Source organism: Vanacampus margaritifer, chromosome 3 (assembly GCF_051991255.1).
Source record: "Vanacampus margaritifer isolate UIUO_Vmar chromosome 3, RoL_Vmar_1.0, whole genome shotgun sequence".
Lineage (NCBI taxonomy): Eukaryota > Metazoa > Chordata > Actinopteri > Syngnathiformes > Syngnathidae > Vanacampus > Vanacampus margaritifer.
The window spans coordinates 9,481,010-9,499,993 of record NC_135434.1 but is presented as its reverse complement, the minus strand read 5'-3'; the positions used below and the strand labels follow the sequence as shown (position 1 = coordinate 9,499,993).

At 38.8% G+C, this 18,984-nt stretch overlaps 2 protein-coding genes across 3 annotated transcripts; both read right to left on the bottom strand.

Annotated features, from left to right (window-relative positions):
• Positions 1 to 5,402: 5,402 nt before the first annotated feature.
• cdc45 (CDC45 cell division cycle 45 homolog (S. cerevisiae)) lies at positions 5,403 to 12,216 on the bottom strand. 2 transcript variants are annotated; one of them, XM_077560525.1, is made up of 18 exons: positions 11,855 to 12,216; positions 11,708 to 11,767; positions 10,733 to 10,825; positions 10,504 to 10,641; positions 10,244 to 10,396; positions 10,104 to 10,162; positions 9,971 to 10,019; positions 9,816 to 9,877; positions 9,697 to 9,747; positions 8,905 to 9,024; positions 8,670 to 8,801; positions 8,489 to 8,587; positions 8,242 to 8,403; positions 7,295 to 7,433; positions 7,128 to 7,211; positions 6,762 to 6,880; positions 6,126 to 6,202; positions 5,403 to 5,733 (listed from the first exon to the last, which is right to left on the bottom strand). In XM_077560525.1, exons 1-18 carry the CDS (start codon positions 11,903 to 11,905, stop codon positions 5,669 to 5,671), a joined length of 1,713 nt encoding a protein of 570 aa, XP_077416651.1. In that variant the 5' UTR covers positions 11,906 to 12,216; the 3' UTR covers positions 5,403 to 5,668. The 2 variants fall into 2 exon arrangements, with proteins under 2 accessions (XP_077416651.1, XP_077416650.1); XM_077560524.1 differs by having other exon boundaries at positions 9,971 to 10,162.
• Positions 12,217 to 12,335: 119 nt separating this feature from the next.
• On the bottom strand, positions 12,336 to 18,542 carry plpp5 (phospholipid phosphatase 5). Its single transcript, XM_077560527.1, has 8 exons — positions 18,235 to 18,542; positions 17,459 to 17,595; positions 17,146 to 17,254; positions 16,979 to 17,069; positions 15,992 to 16,055; positions 15,800 to 15,924; positions 14,434 to 14,604; positions 12,336 to 14,373 (listed from the first exon to the last, which is right to left on the bottom strand). Exons 2-8 carry the CDS (start codon positions 17,527 to 17,529, stop codon positions 14,204 to 14,206), a joined length of 801 nt encoding a protein of 266 aa, XP_077416653.1. The 5' UTR covers positions 17,530 to 17,595; positions 18,235 to 18,542; the 3' UTR covers positions 12,336 to 14,203.
• Between the last annotated feature and the right edge of the window lie 442 nt (positions 18,543 to 18,984).

The following is an 18,984-nucleotide window of genomic DNA, read 5'->3' as shown; positions in this document are numbered from 1 at the left end:
TTTACTGCACGGTGACTCATGGCTTGTGTCACGGCCCACTAACACCAGCACTTCCTGAGCAGCGGACAGTGCAACAGGAAACAGGAAGGGACGTGGGCGAGGGAGTGGGAGAGGCGCAAGAGTGTATGTATGTATGTGTGAGGACTGACTGTAGGACCTAATTAGTTTGATTTGTCTGTTTGACCACTCCTATTGCTATTTACAAACACACAAGCAGAGTGCTACCACTGGTGTGGAACACAAGCGGTTTCACATAGGAAGTATGTAAATGTTCAGTTTCAGCGTCAAACTGTGAACCATCATAAAGTGTTTATTTACTGTCTAGGTCATTTTAAAGTAGGGCTATAGCTATGAAATACTTTTAAAATGGTTTAATCTACCGATTTTCCCACTTTGCACGTTAAGTTCTGTTACGATTGTGAAATAGGGTGAGTGCATTTAAAAAAAAAAGGTGGGACTTGGCTTGGTGAGTGACGTGGGAGCCGCTAAGATTAGCGGCTGGCTGTTAAGTGGCTAACCGTTAGCCAGGCTGCATGCTGAGAGTGCCTGGCCATAGCAGCTCATGTTTGAATGTGTTGACTTTTTTTGTTTAATTTTTTTTTATCGTTTGTTCAATTGTTCAATAAAGCGTTTAAGAGCAAGGGTTATTACAAAGTGTTTTAACTAGTGGTGGTAAGCTATATTAAATTAGCTGACAATATATACCTTGTTTTGGCGATCGTCAATGTGATGTTGTGGTACACTAGTTCTGCTTTGCACAGTCTTTTAAGTGTGAAATGATCACAAACTTTTTTCTTCTTTTTTTTAAATAAGCTTTTAAATCGTGAAAACCACTTACTGTATGTCCATTTTTTTCTTCATTTAATTTTTTTTTTTTAATGTTTTTTGGGATGTCTGCATTCAGTTAAAAAAACATAACAAATAAATAAATAAATAATAAAAAAAACCTGGACAAGTGTTTTTCACATAGCAGTGACGAAATACTCGTTTCAAACGAATTATGAGTCAGTAATGACAGTCAAAATATATCTATGTGAAACCAATCTGTTGCAAAAAATAAATAAATAAATAAATCTATTCGACTACAAAAAAATCTCGCCATTCAATCCCGGATGCCTGGTAATCATACTTTCATACATAATAAAAAGCAGAGAAGGGAAACACGCGCAACGTACATACCTGAAGCAAGAACAGGCAGACATAAATTTAATCATAATCTTAGTTTGTCCTAATATTTATAAAGTGAATGCTACAATATTCAGGGCAATATTTAAGAAACAGGACAAATTTGCACAAGTTCCCTTCAACAGGCTGATATACGGACGGTTTAATCTCCAAAAAATGAGAGTGGAGAGTTCAAATGTGAGGGGAGTGAACTCCTTTTCGTGCCTATAGCAGAGTCATCAGAAGCACAGGTGCAAGCAAGCGCACACACACGTAAACACACACTTGAATGGCAGATGCCTGCTGAGATGAAGAGGCGGCCTGTCTGAGATCTGGCTCGGATCCTGTAGAATTGCCAATTTGGCACGCTCAGCACAAATTGTTTCGACGTAAATTGGCGCGGCAGCTCACCATGCCAACATCGCCGATGCTCGTCAAGGATGTTAGCACAGGATTAGCGTTGAGAAGAAAAAAAAAAAACACACACACATAAAACTTGCCTTTGCTATTAACCAGGTGGTGGGAGGACATCAGTGCATAAATTCTGCTCACTAATCTGTTCTACAAATCTTATCGTTGCGTCTCACTACACATCCAGAATATCCCAGCCTGTCTTTGCATCCATCTGTACCAAATGTAAGACTGCGCTGTCAGCACAGATTTATTGCGACTTTAAAGTAGACAATTGCTCATTTCAAGGAATGACACGACAACGGTGAGAGGGTCCGAGGGGGGTTAAAGTTCACAAAAGGGCATTTGGGGGGCTGACAGGTTGACATGAAGCTGACAGCAGTGTTGATCAAATTAAGCTTTGTCTTTATAGGAAGTGCGTCTAATGAGAAAGGCAAATGTTATAGTACAAGACTGTCTTGAGTTATAAATTCTTACATGCACACAAAAAAATGTTGGATTATTTTCCTAATCCACTCGCTGATAAGGATTTTAAACAGATTGGGTTAATTTTACCCAAAATTAGGTTAATCATTTTGAACCAACAGATTTTGGTGAAGAGCTAAAGCTTGTCACCATTTTTGTTGAGCACTCAACACTGAAGTTAAAGTCAATTTAATGTAACATTAAATGACATTGTTGGTGTGGTGGCTGGATGGCTCTGTGGGTAATTTTGGACACACGGGTTGGGGTTCAAGTCGCGCTCAGGGTGGATGGCCCACCCATGGAAAATGGGTGGGTTATGTCAGGAGGGACATCCGGTATAAAAACAGCACCAAACGTATCATGGGAGTGATTTGCTGTGGTGGCCCCATAAGGGGAAAGTTGCCTTTTCTTATTCTTAGAGAATATTGGTAATAGCATTTTTATTTTTTTAATTATTATTTTTAATCAACAGTGATGCTGACAACCTGGTAACCTACTTCTTGGTAGTGTTAACTCATCAGCATGGGTAGTTTTTAACCCTTGTTGGTTAAAAATCTTGAACCGACTTCCTGGGTCAAATCCTCAACCCAGTACACTGGGTATAAATAACCCAGCATTGGCTCAGTTTTTTTGGGGTTAGCTATTATACCCAAATCGAATACTTTTGAGCTAACTTTTTTAAGAGTGTATTTGTATGTCATTTTATTCTTAGTTCCTATGACAGGGATGTGATTTGACCAAAGTGAAATTATCTGAAAATTTAGCCGGGGGTCTGGGGGCCGATGGCACCCAGCTAGGTCCAGGGCAGTGCCCTGGTGGGGGGACAAGGGGGGCGCAGCTCCCCGGAGCTCATGGGTTTTCCGTGTTTTTAAGTACTTTCAATGCACTCACATGACAAAGAAATAGACAAAACAACAGCATAAAATTTCAATGTATATTGAACTATCCCATATAAAATGGCAGTTTTAGTCAACTCAAAATCAGTCACATTCAAAAACATTGGACTGCCTTTGCTTTTAAAAACTATCACTGACAATATCATCATATCTAACTAATGTGATTACTAAGTTAACACATAAATAATGTTGAAGAGTTCAAATTTCATGAACAAATAATTGTATCATGACCAAATGAAAAGTAACTCATATTAGAGCATACCACAAATGTCTTTGTTATAGCAGAAGATGTTATCTGTCGGAGTCATGTGCATACACAATGAACTACAAACAAAAAAAAAAAAAGGATTTTTTTTTTTGGGGGGGAGGGGAATAAAAAAAAGCGGAATTCCGCGAATTAGCGGAAAAATCACATCCCTGCTATGAATAATACTGTACATTTTCAGATAAGGGCAGAATTGTAGTCAATGCAATTACAGCATCACCTGAGTCAGGATCACCAAAAGGTGCCTTTGAGACTTCCCCATTTCACAAAATAAAAGCTGAGAGTTTTTCCATTCAACTTCATATTCATTGTATTAAACACGGTAAGCAAACTCCCCTCCCACTAAAAGCAACAGGACAGTCTACGAGGCTTGCCCGGATCACTACATGGCTGCATGATCATGCCTTGTGAGGGTCTATTCCCCCCCAAGTGTGTGTGTGTGTGTGTGTGTGTGTGTGTGTGTGTGTGTGTGTGTGTGCTGCATGCCACATTCCTCACATGCAGAGTGGCGGAAAGGGCAGCGGCCCCTCGTCGGCAGAGGTGTATGGAAAAGGGGAGCGTGAGGAGGGAGGGGGGTGTAGACGCAAAGTGATTGATGGCACAGGCCAGACGGCCACATGACGAGCCAAACAGCTGGATGTTGAATTACTGTATAACTTGCTGATTATTTTTCTTTTTTTTTGATAAGATTTTGTCATTTTGTTGTTATTCTGGCAAATTACTCACTTTATGTGATTGATTTTTTTTACTGTAACATACTGTCCCAAGTATTTTAGGGAGGTTTCTATAAAGTGTCCCTGAAAATTTCCTAAATGGAAGAACCAAAATTAGATACAAGGCAGTAAAAAAAAAAGGGAGGGGGTGGGGTGGGGGTCACTAAAGATCCATTCATGAGTAATTCAACATAATTATGCTGGTGGAGATAAACGTTAAAATGTTTTACAGTGGATAACATCACTTGTGTAAACAGAATCATGACACATGTAAACGGTGGTGGAAAAGCTGACCAATGAGTGAGCTGCGAGACACACGACGCACTCACTGACCATAAAATTAAGTACACCTGCATCATAAAATCTTAAAGCGCTACAATTTGTAATTTACACACTAGGAAAAATTATACCATCCGCAACTGTCATGATAGTATGAAGAGAAGCTGGGGATTGGAATGTATGATAAAGCTAAGAAAAGAAATTACACTACTGAACTACTATTGAAGATGCCTGACTAATGCTTAAGGGAGTCAACAGGAAGTAATTTCTTGGTAAGTTTGTGCCCTTGTGAGTAACTTGTGTCCTTAACTCTTTGACTACCAGACGTTTTCAGAAAAGGGATGCCGTGGGTGCCAGCCGATTTAAGCATTTTGACTGATCTTTCAAGGTCCACAGAAAATTATGTGTTTGGACTATCGAAACACACATACTACCAAATGAAAGATTGGACTCTCATCTTTCATCAGAAAAAAAGGTTTGTTTCTACCTTATTCCGTTTTTCAGTAATCAACAATAGAAAATGGTTAGTTTCACCTCTGTTTTGAAACAAACGTCTTTTAACGTCTTTGGCACTCCTCCATAGGATTTTACTAAACGTTATTTAACGTTTTTGGCAGTCAAAGAGTTAAAGTTATCTTGTTTAACCCCATAGAGTAAAAATTTTAACCCACATGGCGTCTCAGTTCAACACAACTTCCAAAATGAAAATATTTAGCCAATACTTTTCTGGCAGTGCCAACCCATCCAATGTAAATATTTATTTTTGTAAATGCGGGATCTAGTTATCGGCTTTCTGAGTTATTTAGTGTCCCGTGATCATCACCATACAGATCTTTCTCCGTCCCAACCATATGGACGAGCATTAAGCAATTATCAGTCTTGCAGCTGGAGGCTCTCACCCCCCTTCATGCATCTTTTCAAGTGGTGCTGTGGGCCGACAGCAAATCACCACCAGGACACCTGACCTGCATTCTCGCTCGAGTGTACACCAAAGGTGCACGCTCACCTTCGGCTCAGCTTTGATGAAGTTCATTCCATTTCACTAACTCTTTCCCTCTCGATGCAAAAAAAAAAAACGAGATTCATGAAAGCATTTAGCTTGTTCGTGATTTGACATCGCTACGCTGGTCAAGATGGATGATCGAGGGTTTGTGTTTAAAAGGAATGCACATGGCTGAAACAACCTAACTGAAATATTTAAGTGTGACGTTGTTACTTAAGACCTTTTGATTTATTAACATGCATAAATTGTAACATTAATGAAAGTCTGAAACACAGACATGAATAAAAACATCAACACATTTACAACCTACTGTACAATATACACGGAATCTGATTAAAAACGTCAATAACTAAAAATAATAATAATAATAAAAACATGGATATAAAACTCAAACTAGTGCTGCTCTAAGAGGTGAACAACATTCATATAATGCGTCTCCTTCACACTCACATTCATTTAGAGTAGTGAGGCCTCAGGACAGAAGGGTTATGAGCGCGTCCAGGAACTTGCTGCGGTCTTCGGTCTTCAGTTCAATAACTGCACAGAAACAAAATTGAGAAGTGGTCGAGCTTGGTTTTGTATATTTCTAGGAGCCACGGAGTAATCTACACGGTTATACGGTGGCTTGCAGCAAAAGGTATGAAAACTTGCTGGGGGAGAAAAACAAGTCTGTTAGCCGTAAAAATAGAACATGTTTGTAAAAATATAGCAAAATTCCAGTCATATTTGTATTAAGCTGCGAGGCTCAAAAACTGGAAATATTTCACACCTCTTTGCTGCTATTTACTGTCGGTTTTCTTACTTGAAATGAAGACAATGCTGCCCCCACGTGGCCACTAAGAGGTTACAGACTTTACACCTTAACCCAAACCCTTTAAGCAACCAAACCTCAAATAAACTCCTATGCAGGAAATGATTCTTTCACTTACTGGATGTGTCAAAATGGTCATGTAGAGTTCTGGAGCTGGTGCTCTCTGCAGCTTTCTCAAATGCTCTGCCAAAGAAACTAAGAACAAAGTTTTTCATTGAAATAAAGCCTCAACTGATATGTTTGAACACTTAAGTCTCAGTCCATAAGATCTGATAAAAGAGCCGTATAAAAAAAAAAAAAGAGTGCCTTTACAAAGATAATGGTCATCATTGGGTTTTGTAACTAAACGAGTTAAAATGTCACCATCAGAAGTGGGCAGAAGCCCAAATTGCACTCAAGAATAAAAATAAACTGCTAAAAATGAGTCCTTTAAAAAATTAAGAGTAACTATTAGTAACAATAGAAATGTGCACATTTTGATATTGCCCAAGATTTAACCACAAGAAAAGCGAATTTCCTCGTATCTTTACAAAAAAATAACAAATTAAAGCAAATTCAGTCACAAGAAATGGGTTTAAAGTAACTTTCTTTCTAACGTGATGTGTTTTTCTCAACAAAAATACCCCAAACCACTAGTACAATTTATCCAAACGGTTATATAAGTACCAGTAAATATAACTGTGTAATAAACAAGAATAAACTATGAGTATTAATAAAATGGACAAAATGCTCCCACTAGTCAATCGGAACATACTTCTTTTTGTCAGACGTTTCAGACTCGGGTGGGATTCCCACGACGAGCACGGTCCCTTTCTCGACATCTTTGGGAGCAGCCATGATGAGCGGAAGCAGCCTGCACCGCTTATTCCTTGTCTGGCAAACAAACACAACATAAGGAAAAACATTTGATTTCATTACACTCCACAATCTGGAATCCCTGAAGTCAAATATGTGTCGAGTACAGTCATACACTCTGAAATTCACCCTTTAGCTTTCTTTTCTTTTTTTAAGTCAAATACGTTTCTATTGATTATAAATAAAAATAAAAAAATCTGAGGTGAACCAGCAGCAATTAGTGTTGCCAGTATACATTTGTCTTGGATAACAATGAGCTACTCACTGATTGGATGAAAGCTTTTAGGAGGTACTTGGAAAGCAGAGTCAAGGCCATGGGCTTTGAAAAGAGCTTGACGTCGGGGGTTCCCTGCGCGAGAAGTATGATTATTCAACGATGCGACGTGTGAAGCTAGCAAACGATCACATGCACGCTGGTGGACCATGTTGCACCTCCATCAGGTAGCAGTAAAGGAACGGTCCTTGGGACAAGATCAGGTTGGTGCAGATGCAGCTGGCGACAGTCTGCTGGATTGCCATCAGCTTCTTCTTCGCCAGGTCCATGCCTGAGTGTAGACGTTCCAGGTTGCTCCTTAAAAAGAGAGCAGGTTTCAGAGGTGGCCCAATAAACTTAAGGTGATTTATCACAGGGATGTGATTTGACCAAAGTGAAATTATCTGAAAATTTAGCCGGGGGTCTGGGGGCCGCTGGCACCCAGCTAGGTCCAGGGGCGAAGCCCCCCGGAGCTCATGGGTTTTCCGTGTTTTTAAGTACTTTCAATGCACTCACATGACAAAGAAATAGACAAAACAACAGCATAAATTTTCAATGTATATTGAACTATCCCATATAAAATGACAGTTTTAGTCAACTCAAAATCAGTCACATTCAAAAACATTGGACTGCCTTTGCTTTTAAAAACTATCACTGAGAATATCATCATATCTAACTAATGTGATTACTAAGTTAACACATAAATAATGTTGAAGAGTTCAAATTTCATGAACAAATAATTGTATCATGACCAAATGAAAAGTAACTCATATTAGAGCATACCACAAATGTCTTTGTTATAGCAGAAGATGTTATCTGTCGGAGTCATGTGCATACACAATGAACTACTACTATTACTACTAAAAAAAAAAAAAAAACGGAATTTTTTTTTTTTTGGGGGGGAGATAAAAAAAAAAGCGGAATTCCGCGAATTAGCGGGAAAAATCACATCCCTGTTATTAATATTACATTGCCCATTTGGTGGCCTAAATATGTTTTTCCATAAATATATTTACTGTAATTCTGACTTTACAAGTTAGTGATAGACTACGATGTGTCACGACTTTGCGTACAAATTAGGGTTACGTCGCCACCCTATTAACGGAAGTCCTTTCCGGCTTCACACCTTGAAAGAGATTCCAAAGCCTTGATGAAGTTGTCCGTCTCGTTCTCGTCTTTCTCGGTGTTCTCGAGTAGAGCGGTGGTGGCGTGCACCATGTCGCTGGCCAGGAAGCGGTTCTTGAAGCCAAAGTGGACACCGAATGTCTGGATGCGGATGTCTTTCATTCTGTCAGGGGGGAAAAATTGTCAGGGAATCCATCAATGAGTCAGTGGACATCAACTGAACGATTCAATGTTCACTGCATCCACACCCGTATTTATTGGAAGACTCCTCTATGGCTTCCCGCAAGTTCTCTTTGATGGACATGTCCATCGAGGTGAACTTCTGCCGCACTTGCTTCAGAGGCAGCCTGGTACAAAAAAAGACCACCCTCAATACACAAACATTCCCTTTTCAAGCTGATTTGCATTTCATGATGTACTCCGTCTTACCCCATGTCAGCTAAGAACTCCTGCAGTTTCTTCTGTCCGTTTAATGTCCACAGCTTGAAGTGGCAAGAGGTGTAACATGAATTACGGATGCTCTCGTACAGAGACCAGTGCTGATAGAGGGTCAGACGCAGGCTGAAGCAGGAAGTCAAGGCGGTAGGTGCCACACAAAAAAAAAAAACCTACAGACATAATACCGCGGACAACGTGCCGGATGCCCTCAGATTGACAAGGATACTCGTACTCGAAGGAGATCCTCATGCAGTCGATGGACAGGGAGTTGTCCTCATCCTCGTTTCGATGGTTATGTCGGGAGACGTGCCGCTGCATGGTGGCGATGTCGGTTACATACTTCATACTAACAGACAAAATGGAATGTGTTACAGCACAGCTACAGTACACTAATATACACGAATAGCAAAATTGGGCATAAGTGTTGTTTCTGTTTTGGGTTTTTTGCTTGAAAACAACTGTAATTTACAGTCTATATTGCCATGCAAAGCCAAAAGTGTAATTTTGGGGTAATTATTTCAATTCTTTAATTTTGTATTGCTTAATATGCTGTTTTTCCCTTTTTAGTTACATAGACCATGTTCTCTTCCAATATGTTGCCCATCGCATGTCGATTTTTTATTTCAGTAGTTTACTTCAAAAAGCAAAATTCATATTATAGATTCATGAAAATATTTTTCGGAAGGACTGTCTAATTTCTACAACAAAATAATCTTGATCATTTCTATTTAATATGCTACTTTCTTTAGATGATAAATTTAGGGTTTTCATTTAACCGTAATAAACACAATTTTAAAAAATAAAACCAAGAAATATTGTATTGTGTGTAATTAATCTATAGGAATTGTATTTTATACTGAACTAATCAAATAAATTAAGTTTTCCATCATATTCAGATTTATTGAGACGCACCTGTATTCTTTAACATTTCTGCCACTATATAATAAACTATAAATAAAATAAAAAAACTCAGATGCTATAGTAGCTGGTTAATGAAGGAATGAGGATCATTTCTCACTGTGTGACTTTATCGTGAACCCACTGGTCAGTCAGCCCGATGACAGCCCACCTGATTAAAAATAACAAAAATTAAATATCTGAACAGTATAAAGTATGAGTTAAAAAAAAATAACTTACCAGAGCATGTCTTTAGTGTCTTTAGTCGACACCCAGGCAAGCTCGAAAAACATCATGGCTGCCTAACATAGGAAAGACCATTCAAGATATCGTACAGTATTTTCTGAAAGTTACCCCTCTGCTGATGGACATTATATCCGCCATTGTCCACTCACAGATGTTCCATGGTATTCATACTGCTCGTAGTCAAACAAGATTTCCCTCCTGTGATTAAACAAATCGTAAATGCAAATATCCAGCACCAAGACACAAACACAGTCCAAAAGTGACTTAATAATGATGGCTAACCTTCGTGCTTCCCACTCCCGCTTCTCACGTTGCCTCTCAATTCTCCTCTCAACAGCGCCCTGCATTAAAAAAAAAATCACATCAAACGCACAGTTTCAGTTTGGCTTCGCACTTGGTCATCTTTTTATAAAATGCCATACTTCATCAAATCTCCTCCGCTTGCCAGATGGCTCTGAGCTTTGTTCGCTTTCATTTCCAGAGTCGCCTCCCTCCTCTTCCTCCTCATCGTCTCGAAATATTTCATCATAGGAAGGCACGCCCAAATCATCGTCTTGTTTTATCAGCAGTTTTATCTTCAGAGAAGAAACAAAATAATGATAAGAACTTTTTGTGACATTTTTTTGGGGTGATGTGCCAGAAAGAAAAAAAAGGTCAGATTTCATTAATTATTATCCATCACCTGAGTCTCATTGTAGACATTAACCACATCAACAGGCCGGTGAGTGTCGCAAATGAAGAAGATGGAGTCCTCGTCCGGTTGCAGCATCTCAAGGAGGTCAACGTTGGCACCACAGTTGATGAGGACAAAGTATTTAAACTGCAACAACAACAACCAAAAATAAAAACAATTACTCTATACAAAACTTTCTCAAGTCATTGACACATTTATCGCTTAAGGAGTTTCATACTTGGTCTTTGTGTTCAAGGAAGGCAGTGCCAAGGTCCTGCCATCCGGCCACTGGTACAAGGGTATACTGAACCTGGTCGCAGTGGAACAAGGCCTGAGGAGGAATAAAATAAAAAATAAAAAAATATTAAAAAAAGACCAATTGATATTTGATACAGTGATTCTGAAGTGGTAAGTCGGGACCAACAAGTGTTCTGTGGACAACTAGCATTTAAAACAGCCTCTTCTGAGCTCATGAGATGGAGCCAAAACAACAAATGCCAACATTAATATTTTTAGAGCATAATACTTTACACCGCAACATCGTTTATTTCCTAAAAAGACAAAAACTATAGATAATGCACGTTCCCAAAATGAAAAGATGCACGCTGAGAAATGCTTACATTTCATTTTCATAGACATGCTGTTTATGGTGAAACCACAAATACGTTTCCTTGGTTCCAAGTTGTTGCTCATGTTTTTTCTCTATGACAGTAACCTTGTTATCCAGTTATAAAATACATACAAGTGAAATACAGAGGCAATTGTATACATGTAATTACACAATGAGGTGAGTAAACGTTTTTATGACTCTTTTATCCAATACAGATCACTTAGTACGTACAGTTCAATTGTGCTTCACGTTAAGCACAATACAGTTTTATTTAATCTTGTATCCCTGTCTATTTTCGAACATTAACTGAGATACAATTTTAATGTATGTGTAATAGTTGGACACAAAGCAACCTCGCTTTTATGATGAACACTTACGCCTTGTACTACAGTATTTTAATCTTTGTTTCTTGGTTATTAGGGTGCTACTATAAGTATGTTCAGTTGTATTTACTTGCTGTCAAAAGTTTGAGAACCATTGCCTCCGAATTCATGAGATTACTTAACCGGACCGTCATTCAAAGCCTGCTAAAATGGAAGTCAACTCGCCAAAACAAATAACTACATAGCGTTTGCTAATATTTTTCACTAACAGTTAACTTACCTGCAGGATTTTACAGGCGCAAAGAGCATCGATATCTGACGCCACCAGGAGCGCAACTCTCTGAAGAAGAGTTCGACAATGTTAACAAAGCACAGTAGATAGTTAGCTAACGAACAAGCTAATGTTATGATTCGCTCAACAACCTACCTGGTTGGCAACAACTTCATAAAATTCTTTCCGAATGTCCGTGACAAACATTTTGGAGGACGACAAAAGACGCTGGCGTAGAGTCCTCGACAGATAAACGACGGGCTAAAGAGGAGCATATGTCACAAAAGCGGCATGAAGAGAGACTTTCTGGGGTTTGTGTCAAGAATCGGACGATAGACAGCTGCTGCACTGTTGGAAATGTGGCGCCAAATGGCTGCGTCATACTTAGCCAATCAGGAAAGGGGACGCGCGCATACGTCAAGACGCACGACGCAACGCTCACCAAAACACGGAAAACGAGACGGCTGCCGAAAAGGAGCGTAGAAAAAAACTGTAAATAAAATATATGTTTTTTTTTTTTTTAAAGAGCGGAGAGAAGTTTATGGTTTACCGACAAACTTTTCGAGGTTACGAACGGAGCACGATGAACGACACTGGTGCTTGATATTCTAAAGCTTCATTAACTACAGTAAAATACTTTTCGGGAGCCAAATTCCTAATTTCTTTATTAAAAAAACATTTTTGTTTCATACTGAAATACGTCAAGTTTTCCCACCGTGGTCTAATTTCTGAAGAAGTGCATGTAGCTATTACTGATCAAAAGACTTATGCGATTTTAAAAGCAGAAGTCAGTCTACAGTTTGTAAAAAGTGGGCTGAAATAAATTTCATAGGCAGTTGCTATACACACATTTGAAGAAAGCATCCATGTTATTAGTCAGAAAATATAACATTAATACAGGATAATGTGCCGTGACGGTGTATACATATATTGCATATACAATATTTGACCAAAAGTTGAAAAAGAATGATTTCATCTTTAAAACTTGCTTTTGCTAGCATATAACTACACAGCTATTTACTACACAAGTGAACTGACACTTTTGTAGAAACATAATTTAGTGTGATCAAATGACATCACAGCATAATACAATCAGGAGAGTGCGTCAGCTAAATGGTCCTTACAAGGCAAAACAAAGATGTGCCTGACCATAAAATAAAAAAATGGTACTTGACAAAACTATTTTAGACATCAACAACCAAATTAAAAACAAAAAATAGGAATGCTTACATTTTAATATCCTGCTTACAAAATCAGAAGGGGGATGTGGAAACAAGTGTCTTTTTCTATATAGATGGAGAAACATGCAGGATTTTAAGTGCCTATTGTATTTGTTAAGCAAGTTAAAGGACTCGTGCTTTTAACACTATCACATTTTGGGCAAACAAACACAGAAAATTCAAGTAAAACTCTTACATGCCCCAAGGAACATTTATTTATACAGTACACCATAAAATAAAAATTAAAACACTTCTATAATGGAATGCTGAATGTACATATAAAGGATAAATAACTTTCCATTAAGACAACTCAACTCTCGAATGAGGTTTAAAAAAAAACAAAAAACATTTTAATCAAAATTTGATTTAGTTTTTCCTATAAGAAAAGCATCATATCACATTTCAGTAATCATTTGTTGATGTCAAAACCAGCGAAGCCTGAAGTTACAGAACAAAAATGGAATGAAAAGCAACAAACATTACACAAATAGGAAGGAGAATGTTGGAAATAAAAAAGGCACAAAATCCTGGCCAAGTTTGGTCTGAAAGCCTCTGTGATCTGCGGATTTGAGCTGGATTCACAGCGACCAGCAAAAGTGCTTCTACCCTGCAAAACTTTGGCTGATTTCACAAAAACCCCCAGAGATTTGCCTTGATTCGTTTGTCCTCACCACCAACACAGACCCCTCGCCCCCTAATCCCTCCCCAAGAATAAACCAGGAATTAAAATAAAACCCTGAGCAGCAGGAGCAGCATCACCTGAAAAGGTTGCATTGACGTTTCAGCTTTTTGACAACAGTCGTAGCTGGACCATCTACTTTGTGACAGCTAAAGGAATAAATATGACTATTGCCCCCCCTCAAACCCTACCCTAAAATAAAAAAAAACACGCACACACAACTGAGGTTATTATAGCAGGTCATGTACAAGAAACAAAGTACATGAGTGACCCTGTTTTATCATTATAGTACATGTACGGATTACCTTTCAATAAAAAAGGCCAAACTTTTCTCTCTCAGTCCATAACAATGACTGTAATTATGACTGAAAGCTGGTGATGGCAAGTTGCTGTGTGAAAACAATGAGTGGGAAAATGTGGATAAATATCTTCTGTTACAGCGCTGGGCAACCAAAGGTAAAGAATTCCTACAGGCCTTTTTAATGCGGTTATTCTCTCCAACTGAAAGTGTCTTTTTTAGTTTTAGTAAACACCCCATGAACCAGACTTACCTATAATACAGTTTCCATAACAGACATTTTCCAAGCCCCGGTGCGAGCGGCTGTTTTACATGGGCAGGATGTAGTTGGAGTTGGCCAGCTTGCGTTGCTGTGCAGCGGGGACAAGCTCGCAGTGACTCAGAGGGCGGTGGCAGTTGTCGCCGTGAAGCGCCGGGTAGTACTGCCTGTAGCACAGCCAGGCGAAGGCCAGGCCTAGCAAAGAGCCCACCAGCACATCTACAAGCAGGACAACAATGTGAGTGACTCACTAGGGTAGCCTAGAAGCCTCGGACTGACCTTGCCAGTGGTGTTTGTAGTCGCAGGTTCTGGAGAGGGCAATGGTCAACGCTACGATTAAAGGGGTGAGGAAAGCGCAGAGCCGCCACGCCTTGCCTTGGCCGGCTGCATTAAAGCATCGTAGCTTGCCGGCGATGTAAAGGGCTGTGAAGCCGAGCCCTGCGAAAGCAACTGGGAAGAGAATATCGAAGGTCAAAAATGAAAAAAAAAAAAAAAAAAAAACACCCTCATGTTAAGATAACACACGATAACAAATGTGACACGACATTGCGCAGTTAATTTAAATTTAATTAATTGTTAAGATCTGAAATATCCACACTGAAAGCAATTAATAGTAATTTCTGGACTATAAGGCGCACCTGACTATAAGCAACGCTAGCTAAATTTGGGGAATACTCGAGTTTGTTACACATATTAGCCGCACCCGATTGTAAGCCGTAGGTGTTTTAATGTTACCGCTATTTTCTTTTCCATAATGAGGACGGACGCAAATTGTCTCGCTCTCATTTTGTCTCTCCTACTGTATTTGTGCTCACTTGGTTTGTTTTGCTCTGCTTGACGCTCTTGCGCTTCCTTTATAGTGCGCCCCCTTGTGACCTGATGGATAACCCGCACCTTTGTATTAGCCGCAGGGTCGAATGAAAGTGAAAAAAAGTAGCGGCTTGTGGTCCAGAAATTACTGTAGGTGAAAAATTACCCAATTATGGATAAAAATTGGACAGACTCAACTTTGAGTCAAAAATTGGGTCATTTTCTATAAAACAACTCAGAACTTATTTGATTTATACCAAAAAAAAGAGGAAAAAGAGGGCCATTCTGTATGAAACAACCTAGAAAGTTTGGTCGGATCCTCTATCTGGGTTATTTTGACAACTTTGGGTCCAAAATTGGGCCATTTTGTATAAAACAATCCAGAAAGTTATGTCAGATCCTCTTACTTGGGTTAATTTTACCAAACTCTGTCAAAAATTGGATCATTTTGTAAAAAACAACCCATAATGTTGGGTCACATCCTCTACTTGGGTCAATTTGACCCAATTTTCTGGGTTGTTTCATATAAAATGACCCAATTTTTGACGCAAAGTTGGGTCAAAATGACCCAAGTAGAGGATGTGACCCAACATTATGGGTTGTTTTATACAAAATGATCACATTTCTGACACAAAGTTGGGTAAAATTAACCCAAGTAAGAGCAACGCCCAACTTTGGGTAAAAAATTGGATCGTTTTATATAAAACAACCCAGAAAATTGGGTCACACTGACCCATTAAGTGGATCGGTCCAATTTTGATCCATAATTGGGTTACTTTTAACCCAGCTGTCTTTCGAGTACACAGCAGAAACAAAATTAAAATCGATGTCTTACATGAAGAGTGCCCGCTGGGAAAACTCTTTCTTCCCTCTATGACCACGTCTGGGTCACCACTGCAGCGTAGCTCCAGGTTCATATGACCGTCGGGGAAACAGCGGTAGAAGAAGTCTGGCCTGGGCCTGATGCAGGAGCAAATGTTATTTTGGCTCTCGTTTGCTAACAGCACAATCATCCACACTGTTTTACCTGCCGACAGCAAGTTTGATGACGTTGGTAAAAACGCCGTTCAGCACCATCGTCAAAGTCACGGCTAAATAACAAAAGGAAACAATGATTAAAAAATCAGCAGTTAAACAGGTATAGTGCTACCTTGACTTATGAGTGTTCTAGTTGACGAGCATTTTCAAATTTTAAGCATTTGCTCGGTTGATTTTTGCTTTGTATTGCTAGCTAAATTTCATATCGCTGTGTTGAGAGCTTCGGATAGAGCGCTGCTTGTGTTGAAGTGAAAGAAAATGGAACAAATTGTAACGGCCTCCTCACATGATGGACAGTCAAAGAAAAATACAATTTGAGAACACAAGAAGCTGTTGACTTCATTTGATTAAGCAGTTTATTCAAAATAGCAGCATTTGCAATTTGAAAATTAAAATGCAACTAAACTGAGATGTTGAATTCGATTAATTGTTCAGACCTATTGTATATTAAAACCCTGGAGAACCCACGGGGTCAAATTTGGCCCCTATAAATTCTGCTACTCAAATAACAAAGACCTTTTTTTTTTCCCAGCAGTGATCTTGTCTCTGTGTTCTTGTTTCCATTGGCCAAAGTGTGTTTGTACATTCAAAATCCAGTTCTAAAATGCAACAAATAAAACAAAAAAATTATATTGTTCAATGTAGCTGTGTATTTGATTGATTATTTTCTTAAATTCTAAATAGTTTACTGACAGTTTTTGTTATTCTGATTTTTCGAAATAACCCTAAATCCCAAAAGGGTCAAATTTTGCCCTAATCCTAAATTAGGGAATAAAAGGTTAAAATTAAAAAACATATATTTTGGTGTTAAGTGAATTTATAGCAGTCATTTAATGTATAATTCATAATTTTACAAAGAAGAAAAGGGTTCTTGGGTTCTCCAGGGTTAATGACTAATTGAGTTACAATCTTGGTCACCAAATTTGTCATTATTCAAGGTGCCACTGTATTGTGACGACAGTCGCACGTTTCTCACCCAGTGATGCTTCCTTGGCGTCGCCTCGCTCTGGCTTCAGCAAAACAGTGAAGACCATGATGACAATTAGTGGCGTGAAGACAGCGATGCTCTGGTGTGGCAAAAAGGAGGCAGAGTACACATTTAAGTCAGGTCAGATGGAAAGATACAACTTTCATGTTACTTACAAACATAAGCGATGTAGGGACGTGATCGCTCTCCACCCGATGGAATTTATACAACCACATCTCCTCTGGCTGGATCTCGCGGTAGAAAGGCGAAAGCTGCTCGGTCACGCTGAGAAAGTGAAACACAACTTGTTCAATACAGATGCTACTCTACGTACAAGTTACATTTCACACTACAGTGCGCATCCATCTTGTGTCACCAGGGCCCGGGTTGCCCAAGCCCAGGTAAAACAATAAAGCAAAGCATCGTACAGTAATATGTCTGCTTTACAGGATGAATCCAGAGGGATACACAAGGACTCAGCGGACTTACAGGAAAACCACGAAGAGTGCCAAGCGGATGCAGACTTCGGACAGGAAGCCACAAAGCAATCTCCTCTTCATTTTGTCTCTCGGTGTGGACTTCAGTCAATGCAGCACATCACCTCCTGGCTTATATCACCCTAATAGCTACATGTTAACATAAAGGACAATCCATAGTAATATGTGTCATCAAAGCAAAGTTTCGCAACCTTTATTGTGCCAAGGTACATATTTTATTTAAGGTAGGAAAATATCACAGCACACCACCAAACAAACAAAAATGAGACAAAAAGTATATACACAGGGATCCCTTGTCTCACAAGTTTTATTAAAATACTTGCCATAAAAAATAGTTTGGCCGCATGCCAGGTAGGTGCAACCAAACTTTCCACATTTTTCACATAGCATCATAAGGACAAAGGTTAAAATTGAAACCATCGAATCAAGACTTCGCAATAAGTAAATTGACTAAAACAAACAACATTATTGATCACTAGTTTCAGAGTCTGAACACGTTTGAGGAAAAACCGTGTCTATACTGTATTTGTCAAGGTATCTATTAACCACCACAATGTAGCCGTGTCTAAATACACATGCCACGACGTTATTACATATCACATGAGCGAAAGTCGGATTTAAAAAGCGACATATGTCAGCCACGCTTATGACAACATTTAGCATCGTCTGTCTTGGCCAATGGAAGCAAGATGCTAGCAGCTAAGCTAGCTGGCATCTGTCAAACAAAATGACTTTCACCAAAATCCCAATTAACGGCTTACAACTCACCTTTAAAACGTCGTTTTTTATCTCGCTATTTTGATGACAATTCCGGTAGTTATGTAGAAAAGGGCCGCAGGCATCTTCACTCATTTGAGAGTCAAAAGACGCTCAATACAGAGACGCCAATAAGCGCTTCACTAAGCTTACACAAAACACATCCGTTTTACGCGTTTCAAAAGTAAAGAATAGTCTGACTTGGCTTCGATAATCATAGAAAAATTGATATTCAAATAAATAAAATCTGTGGAATAGTGATTATTCCCTGCCTTAAATGCCTCATAGCTCTTAAATCTCAATGGGTTGTGTACGTTTGTATCGGCATCCGGAAAAGTTTTTATTTTGAAAGACGGAAATTGTATTTAAATAACTTTGTTCAGTTTGTTGGCCTTGATACGTTGATGAAACACGCCACGTCACGTAAAGTATATTAGTTGTTTAGTTTATCTCTTTATAAATCCACATCATTGATTAAAACTACAAAAGAAAATGACTTTTATTCATAATTTTAGTAGTACTTTATCTAGTCTTCAAAATTCAATAATTCATTCTACATATCGCAAATGAATTTGTGTTGATCAGTGTAGTTTTTTTCCTTTCATTTTATTATATCTGTTAGAGCTCATATTTTATAATGTTTTGCATAATATTTAAATTACGTGTTTAAATGGATACTTCGCTCATTTGGCCATTTTCAACAGTAAGAAATTAATATTTTTAATTTGATGTTTTATTATTTTTCATGTACAATTAATACGT